The sequence below is a fragment of the Oncorhynchus kisutch genome, linkage group LG1 (genome assembly GCF_002021735.2).
Source record: "Oncorhynchus kisutch isolate 150728-3 linkage group LG1, Okis_V2, whole genome shotgun sequence".
NCBI classification, from domain to species: Eukaryota; Metazoa; Chordata; class Actinopteri; order Salmoniformes; family Salmonidae; genus Oncorhynchus; species Oncorhynchus kisutch.
Genome location: NC_034174.2, coordinates 45823597 through 45838085, shown reverse-complemented (window position 1 = coordinate 45838085; position 14489 = coordinate 45823597). Strand labels below are relative to the sequence as shown.

The following is a 14489-nucleotide window of genomic DNA, read 5'->3' as shown; positions in this document are numbered from 1 at the left end:
AGTACTTAGGTGTATGAGATTTTACTGCAGAAGAGTTACAAGGTGGGTTGAACAAAAGAGTCCCATCCTGCCTGGCCGTCGGCCTGATGTAGAATCAGTTAGGGTCAAAGTAGTGGAATGTGGTAATGTTTTTTGTTGTTATGGGATAGTGGTCTATAGGTGTAGGTCACAGGAGGTTTGTCACACCTTAATTGGGGAGGATGGGCTCGTGGTAAAGGCTGGAGTTGAATAAGGGGTATGGTATCACACATACATCATACATCAAACACATGGTTTCCATGTAGTTGATGCCATTCCATTTGCTCCGTTCCGGTCATTATTATGAGCCGTCCTTCCTTCAGCAGCCTCCTGTGGTGTAGGGGTAGTTGATGGTGGAATTTGTTCATTTCCCTCTTACTTATAACAAAATGTATCATGATCGACGACACTCCTGCACAGTAGGTGGCGGCATGCACAAACAAAATGTACGATCGCCATTTTACCAAAGAAGAAGAAAAACAAGTTGCTTGTCACGTGTGCCTATACAGTTTAGAAAGTTTGACAGCAGTTTTACAACATCTGCCTGCCAAAATTCAGTCGAATGTAAACCAGAGGTTCGTCCAAGTACAAGATTGTTGCTTTGGGAGAATATACGTTTTTTTCCAGTAAAGGGAACTTAACGAACAAAACTTCTGAACATGGAATTTATTCAGGTGGGTCGGCTGACACGAGCTAGCCAACGTTAGCTATCTACTGTAACGGTGAAGGTGACAAACATTCGTAAATATGTTTTTGCCAGTTAGCTAGCTAGTTTTACAAACCCAAATAATTTGATTGAAATCATTCCTGACCACCGTCATGATTCAGATGTTTTGTCTTCGTCTTTTTTTTACAACTTCAGAAACTGCTTTCGGGATTCAGACTTGACCTGGGACCGTTGAAAGAACCTCTGGGATTTATTCGGGTTCTAGAATGGGTAAGATACCCTTAATTAGATATCTTAACCGAAATATGTGGTGCAATCTATTAATGTCTCGTCTTGAAGCTGCCAAACAAGCACTAAACTCATTATTGGTTAATGTTGCTGGCTTTTCAGTTAACGAGCTACCTACTTTTAACATTATTCAGTAGTTGAACAAGTGTATTGATGCAGATAGTAGGTAGATTGTCTTAAAATATAGCTCTCTGCTAGCTAACGTTGGCGAGCTACAATCTCAAACACCAAAGCTTCGTGCGTAGATCTCATCGGGCAACACCCTTTTCAGCGACTGTCTATTTTGGTTAGCTAGGACTCGTAGCAAGTCGCCCCTGCAAGATGATCTTGCACTTGAGTTTTGAGTTGTTATAGTAAACGTTATGTAAGGCATAATCAACCACTGTCTAACTATGCGTTCTATGGAAAATAATTAATGACGTGCAAAGTGTGTTACACGACCCCGCTTGCGGAGTGGAACTAACCTTACATGGAGTTGCATTATTTTCAAGTGAATGCATAGTACCAAGTTGATCCTTTTATACCATCTCTATAAATTAACACATTTGCTGTGTTAAAATGTGTTAAACATCCACAGAAGTTAGCTAGCAAGTGTACTATATAGGTAGCTAAACTTGTTTCCTTGGTATCCAAACATACTTGCTAGTTTAGCTAACCAAAGCATTAGTTAGCTTTCTATTATGAAAATCAATGTAATAAATTACTAATGTTTTAAATTCGACATTTGCATTCGAAAGCAACTCAAACAAAGTGTAAGAATTAACTGTTGCCATTGAATTCCTCAGTACCGATATACACACAAAGTGAATAGGTTACAACTGTTGGTTCTAGTACTGATTGGTTGAAACTGCATTTGACAGTTTCTTTTCCACAAGTTACCACCAGATAAATCTATGATTTTAAAATGCCATTTACTTTGTTCCACCTGTCTGCGCAATCCACTGTCTCATCAGCCCAGCCAGTCAATGGATAAACTTGATCTCCACTATAAAAAGTACCTAGACGTTATCTCACATTTCTTTTAGACTAACATTTTAGTTTTCAAAAGCAGAGATTTGTGTAAACCTTGGTGTTTGCCTCTGACATTTGCAACATTGTTTCAATCTTCAAATTCGATATCCAGCAGTCCGGTAGTAATAAACTTGTCGAGAGTCGGGACGAAGCAGACATGCAAGCAGCATTTCTCAGCCAATCGAAGTCACCAATCAGCTGGCATAATTTTCATGGATATATATACAAAGAAATGTCAATTGAAAAAAAGGTCAAACGAAACAAAGTGCAGCTGGTTTAGTATTTTCAGCTTCAGTTTGACGTGATTGTATTAGCTGTGTTGTTGGCTATCTCCTCTGAACAACAGTCTCCTGACTAGTGAACATGTTCTATGCCAGATGAAATCATGCCTCATTAGTTAATTGTTATTGATGTATCCAAATAAATGTCACCAGAAAACAGCTTATGCAAATGCAGCTACTGTTATTTTGGTTGCACTGTTTAACATGACTAAGTTAGCCGTATTTGGCTAGCTAGCAAGCAAGGGATAAGAACTTTGCCAGCCAGTATGCAATGGAACGTTTAGAATGAACAACTGGGTCATGTCCATAGATACAGAAAGTCTCTGACCGCCTCCCTAAAGGCTGTCTCATTGTTGTTGGTGATCAGGCCTACCACTGTTTCTTGTCATGAGCAAACTTAATGATGGTGTTTGAGTCATGCCTGGCCACGCAGTCATGGGTGACAAGGAGTACAGGAGGGGACTAAGCACGCACCCCTGAGGGGCCCCAGTGTTGAGGATCAGCGTGGCAGATGTGTTATTGCCTACCCTCAACACCTGGGGGTGGCCTGTCAGGAAGGCCAGAATAAGTATTCAAAAATGCTGTGGTATAATTTAACGTCTGAGTGTAGACTGATGCTTTACCTATGACCTAGCTAGATCTGGACTTAGAGTGGTATATTGGTATTTCTATGACCGGAACAAAGTTGTTGCAGATAGTGTCAGCATTATTGTGACCACAAACTGAGAGCTAGAAGGCTAATGGATCCCGTACGCAGTGCAAACCCAATTTGCAAGTTCCTCGTGCTCATTAGTAACCAGGGCAACTAGGCACCTGACCTAATTTGTTACCGCCATGAGTACAAGGACATGGAAATTCCACTTATGATATACAGGGCAGGTAGCTATTTATTTCCTAACATGGGCTTGCTTAATGAAATAACTGAATGATGGGTTTTTCACAGTGCTTCCTCCTTGAGCTACATTTCTGTAGAGCACTTTAGTGACTTGATGTGAAGTTCAATGACTCTTGAATGTCCATAGTTTGTCACTAGCTGATTTCACTGTTTGCTTTAGCTGCTTATACAGCAAAGAATCACCTCCAAGTCAGTATAATTCAACCCAAATCAAACAGTTCACAAGTAAAGTTCACTCAAATAATGTTTAAATTTGACCCCAAAAAATATACTGGAAATGCCCAGCCCAGCACATTGGAAGGCCGACTTACATATACTGCACTGTGTAAGAGATATTTAGCTAATTAGCTGATAGTGTGCAATTTCGAGCAGGGATGTTATGTGAAGTTACTTTTTTAGAGGTGTAGCCGGCTGTCCAAAGTGAATGTCAGCAGCTGCAACAGAAATAGCTTGGATTCATGAACTTTATAACTTGACTGAGTAGCTGGCTCAGGATACAAGGAGGAGGACCTCTGGTTCTGATCCATGGGCATTCTGTCTTCGGGTTTCTGTATAGGTCCTACTGTATACATATGCATATCTGTTTGAGTGTGTACTCTGTACAGTACTGGTATTGTTTTTGTATGCACTACATTCAGACTGCCGTTAGTGCGTGCATATTTTGCCTGTGCGTTAGGCTAACTGTTGACAGCTGTTAATGTACTGTCTGTGTATGCTTAAGGTGTGTGTGTGTTTTAGTAGATCGGCCAGTGGCAGAGCCCTGTAGGTAATTAAGACAGACGTTATCTTTTAGGTTGGAGTTTGTATCCAATCCAGGACGTCCTCTCCCTTAGTCATCACTATCTGGCCATGCAAGAGGACATAAATGTAGACTTTCTAGTCCAAAATGTACTTTTTTAAAACCTCTAAGCTTTATGTTAACCAGTAACTTTACCCTCACCCTAAATTAATTAGAAAGGGCTTATGTTCTTTGACCATAATTCCACTCTGGTCCATTCTAGCATTAGTGACTACCCCCCCTCTCCCTTTCCTCTGTCTTGTGCCAGCCAGCAACATGCCTCTCTGGCCAGAGAGGGGAGTGGCCAGTTACCAAGAAATGCACTGTAAATCCTGGCCAACGCTGCAACACAACATTCTCAGAGCGTCAGTGCAGAGAGGGAGTGGCGGCAGGGTTTACTTTATATACACCAGTGATCCTGGTGCAAAACCATGGCTTGCCTACTAATAAAAGATCCCAGGAGTGTTCCATATGCACAAAAAGCTTATTTCACTCCAATTTTGTTTTACAAATTAGTTTACATGTAAACTAATTTGGTATGTAAACTAATTTGGCGTTTCCCTTTTGCCACAATAATCCATTCACTTGACAGGTGTGGCATATCAAGAAGCAGATTAAACAGCATTATCATTACACAGGTGCACCTTGTGCTAGCGACAATAAAAGGCCACTCTAAAATGTACCGTTTTGTTACACAACACAATGCCACAGAAGTTTTGAGGGGGCGTGCAATTGGCATGGTGACTGCAGGAATGTCCACCAGAGCTGTTGCCAGATTATTTAATGTTAATTTCTAGTGATGTGACATTTTTGGCCGATACCAATATCCAATATTTTCCTTGCCCCCCAAAAATGATACCGATATTTAAAATTTGTGGCCTTTTAAGCATTCTAGTACAGTTAACTATTTAACACACATGGACGCAGCGGTCTAAGGCACTGCATCTCAATGCGAGAGGCGTCACTATACTCCCTGGTTTGAATCCAGGCTGTATCACATCTGGCCGTGATTGGGAGTCCCATAGGGCATCGAACAATTGGCCCAGCATCATCCGGCCGTCATTTTAAATCAACATTTGTTCTTAACTGACTTGCCTAACCTATATAAAGGTTACACACACACACTGACCAAAAAGTTATTTTGTTGGCATTTACATCTCCATTACCAGTAAAACATAATCAAAACCTATTTCTTTCACTTTATGTGCTGTTTCATTGTTCAGTCGTTTCATTCTCAACCAGGATTTCTATGGAAAGCCGGTTGGGTCTTTGCGTGTCAAAAAAGAGACGTCAAATAACACTATTTAACGTGTCAAATAATACTATTTGTCTTGTCAAATAAGCTTGTTGACCAATCAGGACTTGAATATGACTTCATGTCACATAAAAATGTAACACTTTCATACATTTTTTTACGTAGGTATTACACAGGTGTAATCAATCACTTGTATTTCATATGTCACAACGATTCATCGATGTGTATGCTATGATGCTGGTAAAGTTGACTCGCAGTCCTACAGTGCTGGTCATTAAAATAAAAAGCTATCTAGCTCATGAATGCAAACAATGTTCTTCCCCCAAAACATAGAAAAACATATGTTTCAGTAGCTATAGGTAGCTAGGTAACTATATAGCTAGGTGTCGTTTTAAAATTTCTCTAATTTATAAGACTGTTATTATTTGATTAATTGTCGGACCCATCTATGTGACGCAAGCCACAATAGTGTACTTTGCGATTAGCCTTCAAAATAAAAGTATGGCATAACTCGACTATTACTATTAATTTGCATTACTGTCAATTATATACTTTTTATTTTGAAGGCAAACCGCAAATTATACTATTGCGCCGAATCCTTATTGTGGCTAGCTTCCCGGCCCAGTCGAGCCTCACTAGCCAGATGAAGCTAGCTGGCTGCTTATAACGTTAGCTTTGGGCAACAGGGTTAAGTAGCTGGCTAGCTATTTATTTTCTTGAACTGAAGTTCAATTTTAATTGGCGAACAACAAGTGGCAAACTAGCTAATACTTACAAGGATTCCTAAATCATTGCTAAAAATAGTGAAAATGACTGCAGTTTGTACTGGTCATTTGTTTTCAGACTGGTTGTATTGGTGCTAGGTACCAAGCTAAAGCTAGCTACCCCAGAAGTTGCGGTCAAACAAGTGATGCTTTATTACCAACACTGTATTGTAAACGCATCGTTCGTGGCTGGTGTTTGCAGACTTTTTTTGTACAGCTTTGACAGTGCTACTGTATCTTTTTTGACACGCAAAGATCCAAACGGCGTTCCATAGTATGCATCGCACTTGGTGGTGTGTACCGGTGCTCGACCAGTTGGCGAAAACCAACATCACCCACGACAGAGAACGGTTGATTGTCAAGGGCAATGAATTCCATTATCTTGGCTTTAATGGATTTCGCCTTTGAGTTGTGGGCTAAGTTATGAATGCTGTGTTGCACGTGGAGCGCAAACTTTTACTTGGCGTCATTAAGTCATGTACCTACGTTTTTATAGGTATGCACGATAGCTTTGGCATCAGATTTTAACGTCGGCGTAAAACTAGACATTGGGCCAATACTGATGTTGGCATTTTTGGTTAATAACGGCAGATTACAATATGTTAACCGATATATTGTGCATCCCTATTCATTTATCTACCATAAACCGCCTCCAATATATTTTTAGAGAATTTGCCAGTGCGTCCAACCGGCCTCACAACCGCAGATGTGTAACCCCCAATGACCTCCACATCCAGCTGCATCACCTGTGGGATCGTTTAAAAACTAATTCTGGTTGGCTGGGCCTGGCTCCCCAATGGGTGGTTCTTGGAGGTCATATGCCTACCCATTGGGGAGCCAAGCCCAGCCAATCAATGAGTTTTAAAATGTTCCCGCAGGTGATGCAGCTGGATGTGGAGGTTCTGGGGGTAGCGTGGTTACACGTCTGCCCAGTCATGTGAAATCCATAGATTAGGGCCCGATGATTTTATTTAAATTCACTGGTTTCCTCTTATGAGCTGTAACTCAGTAAAATCTTAGAAATTGTTGCATGTTGCGTTTTTATATTTTGTTCAGTCTAGTTTTCCTTTTTTTATACAATAAACAAAAACCTACATAGACAAAAACAATAACTTAACATTTACAGACATTAACACACTTGCTTCCATCTTATCCACACCTAATGTTCTTTGTAAAGCTTGTCGGACTCTGCCCCATATGGCTTCAAAATGTGTTATGTTATTTGTCTGCTGCAAGATTTTTTTTCTATATTTAAAAAAACCCATTTGATTCTTAAATCTTAACGTTGGGGTATCATTTGACTTCCAGTATTTAAGTAATAGCTTATTCAATATGCCATGACAACGATACAAGCCAGTCTCTTTGAGGCACCAGCTTGTATAACAAAGGCTTGCTAACATCCCCATATCCCTTAACTCCCATCTAAACAAACTATATGAATGTACTAGCCTGTGTGTGCTCCCATTCTCAGTCAGGGAGGTTGGGTGTGTTACTTACTCAGGAAACTGCATAGTGGAGGGTTTATTTGGAGGGTGGCTGAGCTGGGGGATCGTTGGAATGGGGTTTGGTGGGGGCGGTGATATGAAAGCTCAGAAATGTTTTACTGTGCCAAACACCTGAAAGATGAAACCAATTCCCACAAAGTTCACTTGACCATCGTAGTAGTTTATCACTGAAAAGTTTTCTTCCCTGTTTGGCTCTGCCACTGAAATGACCAGTATTTTACCCTTACACTTCAGGAACTTTTGTCTTGTGTTGATACTCTGTTGGAAAAGACACTGTCCTTGATTGCAAGTCTATATTGTATCTGATAGTGACTTCAATATGTTACGGTCCCTGGAAACTTCATGGTTTCTGATGCACCGTTCAACTGTTATGTAAATTATTTGATTGTGATCATGTGGGAACGTGCCTCAGCCAACGTTGGAGTTGGGACTATATTCAGAACAACGGGCATTATTCTGAAAAGGAAGTTGGGACGTGCTACACGTCCCATCAGATGTTTTCATTGGAGGAGGGATCTGCTCACAAGCACCTATTTGTTGGAATGCTGCCTCAAGCACCTAACAAGGGAATTTGGGCAGAGTTAGTTTAAGCTGAACTGCGGTGCACCGTTCTAAGGCCCGTGATGTGAACGGCAAAAGTGGTGAGGGAGGAGCGCCCTTCACAAATAGAACAGTAACCTGTGTCGCTCAGTTATGTTGTGATACTAAATATACATAAGTATATCAAAAGTAAAAGTATAAAACTTTATAAAGTGCTTATATTAAGCAAACCAGACAGCACAATTTTCTTGTATTTTTTTTTAATGGATAGCCAGACATCATTTACAAATGACGCATTTGTGTTTCGTGAGTCTGCCAGGTCAGAGGTAGTCGGGATGACCAGGGATGTTTTCTTGATAAGTGAATGGGAGAAACGGTCCATTTTGCTCACTCGTGGGAGGCTGCCCGGTTCCAAAACTAATGCAATCACTTTTCACCTGATACACCTGTGTTTGGAGATGGACTACTACATTGCTGTCATACTGTAAAGAATCACTGATCCTCAAGTCACCTTGCATCCCAGATAACTCCTCATTACAGATCAGCGATTCTGCACCTCGCCTTGCTCAACTTGAGCCCTAAAATGCACCCCTAGACAGTCAGTCAGATTCTGCTGTTTGGAGCCAGTCAGTGTTAGTCAGTTAGCTCTCTCAGCACTCACTGAGGGAGGGAGTTTCCTGTATGACAAGAGGATGCTGTAGGGGAAGCTGATGTGGTGAGCAGAGTGGGAAAAAGGTCAAGCACAGGGAAACTCTTACTCCGGGGGGGAGAGAGTGGTGTATGTTTTAGCTTGCGGATGTGTGCGCCATTCTCCCCACCCCTTAATCTCTCCCCACTATTCAGCTATGAGCAGAGGAAGTGGTTACCAGGGTGGTTGTGAGATCCCCACAGTTCTGCCAAGTCAGGTTTTCAGAACGTTGGCTGGTGATGTGGGCAATGTCGGGGGGCCTCTTCCTGTCAGACCTGAACCCAGTGGGGCGTTCTGCTGGAGTTGGTGTTTTTCTTGCTGAGTCACCAATCCCCACGCTTTATGACAGTTTCTCAGGCCTGTTAACTTTGCTGCAGCAGGAACATCTTACCACTTCAAATGGCTCCACGTCCTGCCCGTTGGAACATCGCTCTCCCTCCTCTCTGTTGTAAGTTACAGAACCAGAGCTCAGAACAGCTCTCTGATCAGCTATGATGGAGATTAGCGTGTGGAGTGTGAGTTAAATGTAGCTATATACTGTCTTATGTAGGTTATATTAGGATATGTTTGTGAAGGTGCTAATACAACTAAATGACTAAATCAGGGGAGATTACGATCACTTTATTGGTCAAGTGTCCAACCAGAATTTGACTTCGTCTTTTAACCCATCCCATCCGAAAAACACGCATATGCACTACCGTTCAGAGGTTTGGGGTCACTTAGAAATGTCCTTGTTGAAAGAAAGCACATTTTTTTGCCCATTAAAATAACATTTTTACTGTTGTAAATGACTATTGTAGCTGGAAACGGCTGATTTAAAAATAAATTGAATATCTACATGGGTGTAGAGAGGCCCATTATCAGCAACCATCACGCCTGTGTTCCAATGACACGTTGTGTTAGCTAATACAAGTTTATAATTTAAAAGGCTAATTGATCATTAGAAAACCCTTTTGCAGTTATGTTAGCACAGCTGAAAACTGTTCTAATTTAAAGAAGCAATAAAACTGGCCTTCTTTAGACTAGTTGAGTATCTGGAGCATCAGCATTTGTGGGTTCGATTACAGGCTCAAAATGGCCAGAAACAAGGACATTCTTCTGAAACTCGTCAGTCTATTCTTGTTCTAAGAAATGATGGCTATTCCATGTGAGAAATTACCAAGAAACTGAAGATCTCGTACAATGCTGTGTACTACTCGCTTCAGAGAACAGTGCAAACTGACTCTAACCAGAATGGAAAGAGGAGTGGGAGGCCCCAGTGCACAACTGAGCAAGAAGACAAGTACATTTGCCACATCTCAAACTGGCCAATAAAAAGAAAGGATTAAGATGGGGGAAAAACAGACATTGGACAGAGGAACTCTGCCAAGAAGGTCAGCATCCCGGAGTCGCCTCTTCACTGTTGACATTGAGACTGGTGTTTTGCGGGTACTATTTAATGAAGCTGCCAGTTGAGGACTTGAGGCGTCTAGTTTGAGAAACAGACACAATAATGTACTTGTCCTCTTGCTGGTGTAGACTGAACAAGAATAGACTGATGAGTTTCAGAAGAAACTTCTTTGTTTCTGGCCATTTTGAGCCTGTCATCGAACCCACAAATGCTGATGCTCCAGATGCTCAACTAGTCCAAAGAAGGCCAGTTGTATTGCTTCTTCAATCAGAACAACAGTTTTCAGCTGTGCTAACATAATTGCAAAAGGGTTTTCTAATGATCAATTAGCCTTTTGAAATGAGAAACTTGGATTAGCTTACACAAGGTGCCATTGGAACACAGGAGTGATGGTTGCTGATATTCCATTAAAGATCAGCTGTTTCCTGCTACAACAGAAATTTACGACATTAACAAAGTCTACACTGTATTTATGATTCAATTTGATGTTATTTTAATGGCTTTTCTTTCAAAAACAATAATATTTTTTAAGTGATCCCAACTTTTGAACGGTTGTGTATACACAGACAGGTTTTTGGAAAGGTGTGGGGGCTACCACACTGCACCCAGGGAGCTGTTGTGGGGGGGGGGGGGGGGGGGGGGTTGTTTAAGTACCTTGCTCAAAGGAACAACAGCAGGCAATGGCATCTAGGTTTTGATACCAGCAATAGGAATTGTAAAGGACCTGTCATTCCTTGTCTCTCCCACTCTACCTATCTGAAAACACAGCCTAGGCCTCTGACAACAAGTCATCCTTACCAGGAAAGATATTTTCTTAGCTGCCCACTCGGGTATGAGAATGATGCGCCCTAGATCAGTGCAGGTTAAGGCAAAGGGATGAGGAAAGGAAGCGACAGGCCATTGAGATGCACCCTGACTCTCCTCTCTCTGTGCAGGTGTTCACCATCTTTGCCTTTGCCACCACGGGGGGTTATTCTGGGACGACCCAAATCCTTGTGAAATGTGTGGGGGAGGAGCTCAAGACCGTAGGGGCAAGGTTCAGCTACCCCTTCAGGTAAAACCTGTTATCCCTCACAGATGGAGCTGCAAATTAACAACATTACTGTAATTGTCATTCTGTGTTTGTGATATCTTCTTTTATAATGCCTACCTAATGGTCTTCACAGTAAGCCTATCCCTGACAAAAGTTGTGTAAAATCTGCTGAAGGGCCTATTTACTCTTAAGCTGGTTGTGATATGCTTGCATTCACACATGGAAAAAAACAAACTAATCTTCCCACCAACATCATTTTCTTTGTCTCTGACTCTTGCCTCTTAAGTGTTTTTGTGGTTGAAATGCATTCGTGCCATACAGTTGATTTTATAGATTTGGTTTTGTTTCTCAACCGCCTCACTACTCTCTAGGTTGTCTAGCTACGGCCCTTTCATGGTGCCTGCATGTAACAGCAGCGCTGCGAATGCGACCTACCTCCAGGGCGACTACTCCTCCTCAGCCGAGTTCTATGTCAGTGTCGGTGTCTTGGGCTTCCTGTACTGCACCGCCACCCTGGTGCTCTACCTGGGCTACCAGCATGTGTACCGCGAGGGCCGCGGACCCACCTTTGTGAGTCTAAAGATACCGTAGTATCTCGTGTTTACCACTGGTATGTTAGTTACTGTGTAGTAGACTATTATTACTACTACAGTATAGTTGTAGAATAGCTGGAGAACCATTTTTATAATAGTTAAGGCGTGAGCCTTATCGTTGTAATGATATTTGATTGGAAAGCTACGTACCTCTGTCCTCAACATGGTAATATAGTGATGATATAGCCCTGTGTTTCTCCCAGGACCTGTTGGTGACTGGTGCCTTTGCCTTCCTGTGGCTGGTGTCCTCCTCTGCCTGGGGGAAGGGCCTGACTGATGTGAAGTGGGCCACCAACCCATTACACCTGGTTGAGGCCTGCCAGCCCCAGTGCTCACCTGGAGAGTACCCGTCCATGGGAAAACTCAATGCCTCTGTGGTGAGCAATTTCATATTGTAATACATTTTATTCAGAGTGTTCTGCATTTTCTAGCTAATTCTCAATGTGAATGTGCAAGTTGAGCGTGAATGACAGGGCTACAGGTATAGGGTAGCATTTGTAATTCCTTTGTTTGTGTTTTGTCTTTGTTTTGTACTCTTCCTCCTCTGTCAAGATTTTCGGGTTTCTGAACCTCATCCTGTGGGCAGGTAACTGTTGGTTCATCTTTAAGGAGACTCCATTCCACAAAGACTCCAACCCAGCAACCACCATGGAGGGTGGAGTCCCCAGCTCTTAATTGGCACACAGAAGCTCCACCTCTATAGTTCAAGCCAATCGCAAAGGTGCTTGGGACTGACAGTGTAACCCTATTAGGAAAGAAACTAAAATGTAGAGCAAAATTAATTTTTTTAACCACCAACAACACAGGCCCCTTTTCAATGACGAGTGTTCGGCTCAAGCTGAGGGATAGTAGTTAGTTGCCCATCTCTAACTTTCACCACAGTGAACCCAGGTTGTTGTTTATCTACTCTTCATAGAATTGGTCAGTTAATATGATTGATTTGCTAGCTGCACTCAACACTACCCCAATTTACAGAGTGATCACTATTTTTTTACTTTTTTAAATGGAATTTCCCTTCCAAACTAAGTGCCTTTACTGTACATAAAATGTGTTCAGTTACTGTGAACGTGGCTTGAGTTGAACACTTTGATGGGGATCTGGGTATTTGTGATATCCAACATGTTTGATTTGGTCGGTTCCTCTAGAACAGGTGCTTTCGATCACATAGGCCTACCACAAAACAGGGCTCGCAGACAACCTACTGTAGCTGAACTGTTCCCTATATTTGATTCATATGAGGAAGTTCAGTAATGCTGGGTTGACATACAGTAATTGCCTGTCTGAAGGTCTCCTCCTTTCCCATGAATTTGTTAAAGGAGATGTCAAAGGTCATGTTGAAAGCCCCTCTTCTAGGTTGCCTTTCAGGTCTAAATTTGGCCCTTTCAAATAAGAAACAATTTAACTATTGGCCTTTCAGTAACTCCCTAATATTCCACTACTACTGCGTGTTTTGAAACGGACCTCATAGATACATTGATGTTGCGTTTCTGTGTCTGAAAGCGTATTGCTTTGGTGCACTTAACTCGTTAGAGCTGTGTTAGCTACTTGATTGCAGTCGTTACTGATGTACAATGCGTTCCTCTCTTTGACGTGTGGTATGGCTTTTTTGTCATTATTTTGTTAACCGTATGAAAAGTGCCTTGGTAATTTACACCAAATATCAGTATCTGGTTAAGAGATTACTTACTCTCAAAGAGTAACCAAGTTATTTTGGCTACAGTCAAGTTGATGTAACACGTTTTTAGTAACGGCTGTCTGTTTTAGTTATTCAAACGGTCAGTGCCTATAGTCCTCGACAGCGCTGGTTGGTGTATGTTTGCTCAACAACCTGCAGATAAGTGGTATTTTTGTGGATATCTTGGAAAATTTAGCCAAACTTTTTTTAAATTTGTGTATTGTGGAGGTGACCATTCAAACAACTACAACACTAAGTTCCCTATGTATTTGACTCTTCTCAAAAATGTTGTTTGAACGGGATACGGCAACTTTAGAAAAGTCATTATTTATACTTTTTTCTTTCTTTTTTTTTACCAACATTCATTGGTCAATAAAAAAATAAAATTAAAGCTAATTTATGGCTTCTGTGTGCTAAGAAAAATATATTTTATGCAGCTTCTCTACCGGAGTCATTTTTATACAAACACGGGTCCTAGATTTGTTGCTTTTTATTTGGCACCACTGGACAAGCTAGACTTAATCATGGCGCCGCCAAGTAACAAGTGGCAACATGTAGGTGCCAAAATGTGGTGAATCCTGCTGTATTTTTTTGAATAATGCTTCTTTTTTCCCCCTCACTTATTTACATTGGTCCTACATTTAATTTCGGCAATGATTGCGTTTGATGGTTATGTGGGGATGACGTGCAAAGTCTGTCCAGCTCTATGGGAAGTGAATGGAACTTGAGTTTTTTGTTGTTGCTTTGCACTAAGTGTTGTAATTAATGTCATTGACTTATGAGTTGTGATTTGAGGGAAATGCAGACATTGTGCAATCCACATAGTGCCGTTCATACCGCCTTGGCCTCTGTAGTTATTTACAAAGGGAAGGTTTGAGTCAATATCAGTCATCAAAAGACACTGATCTAGATCATTTGTGCCATTTTAATAGAAATAACCTAGCTTTTTAGGGTAGAAGTCAGACTTGTGGGTCTTCTATATTCTCGAATGGGATTTCTGAAATTTGACTCTGTATTTCTTTTTTATTTTGTTCCATGTTTGTACAAAATAAACGTCTGTACATCCTCTGTATTGACAACACATTAAAGGATAAGAGAGCTGCAACAA

At 41.4% G+C, this 14489-nt stretch overlaps 1 protein-coding gene across 1 annotated transcript; it reads left to right on the top strand.

The window, feature by feature from the left end:
• Positions 1-431: 431 nt before the first annotated feature.
• Positions 432-14489, top strand: sypl2a (synaptophysin-like 2a). Its single transcript, XM_020485785.2, has 6 exons — positions 432-692; positions 881-955; positions 11016-11134; positions 11485-11683; positions 11910-12083; positions 12259-14489. Exons 1-6 carry the CDS (start codon positions 678-680, stop codon positions 12379-12381), a joined length of 705 nt encoding a protein of 234 aa, XP_020341374.1. The 5' UTR covers positions 432-677; the 3' UTR covers positions 12382-14489.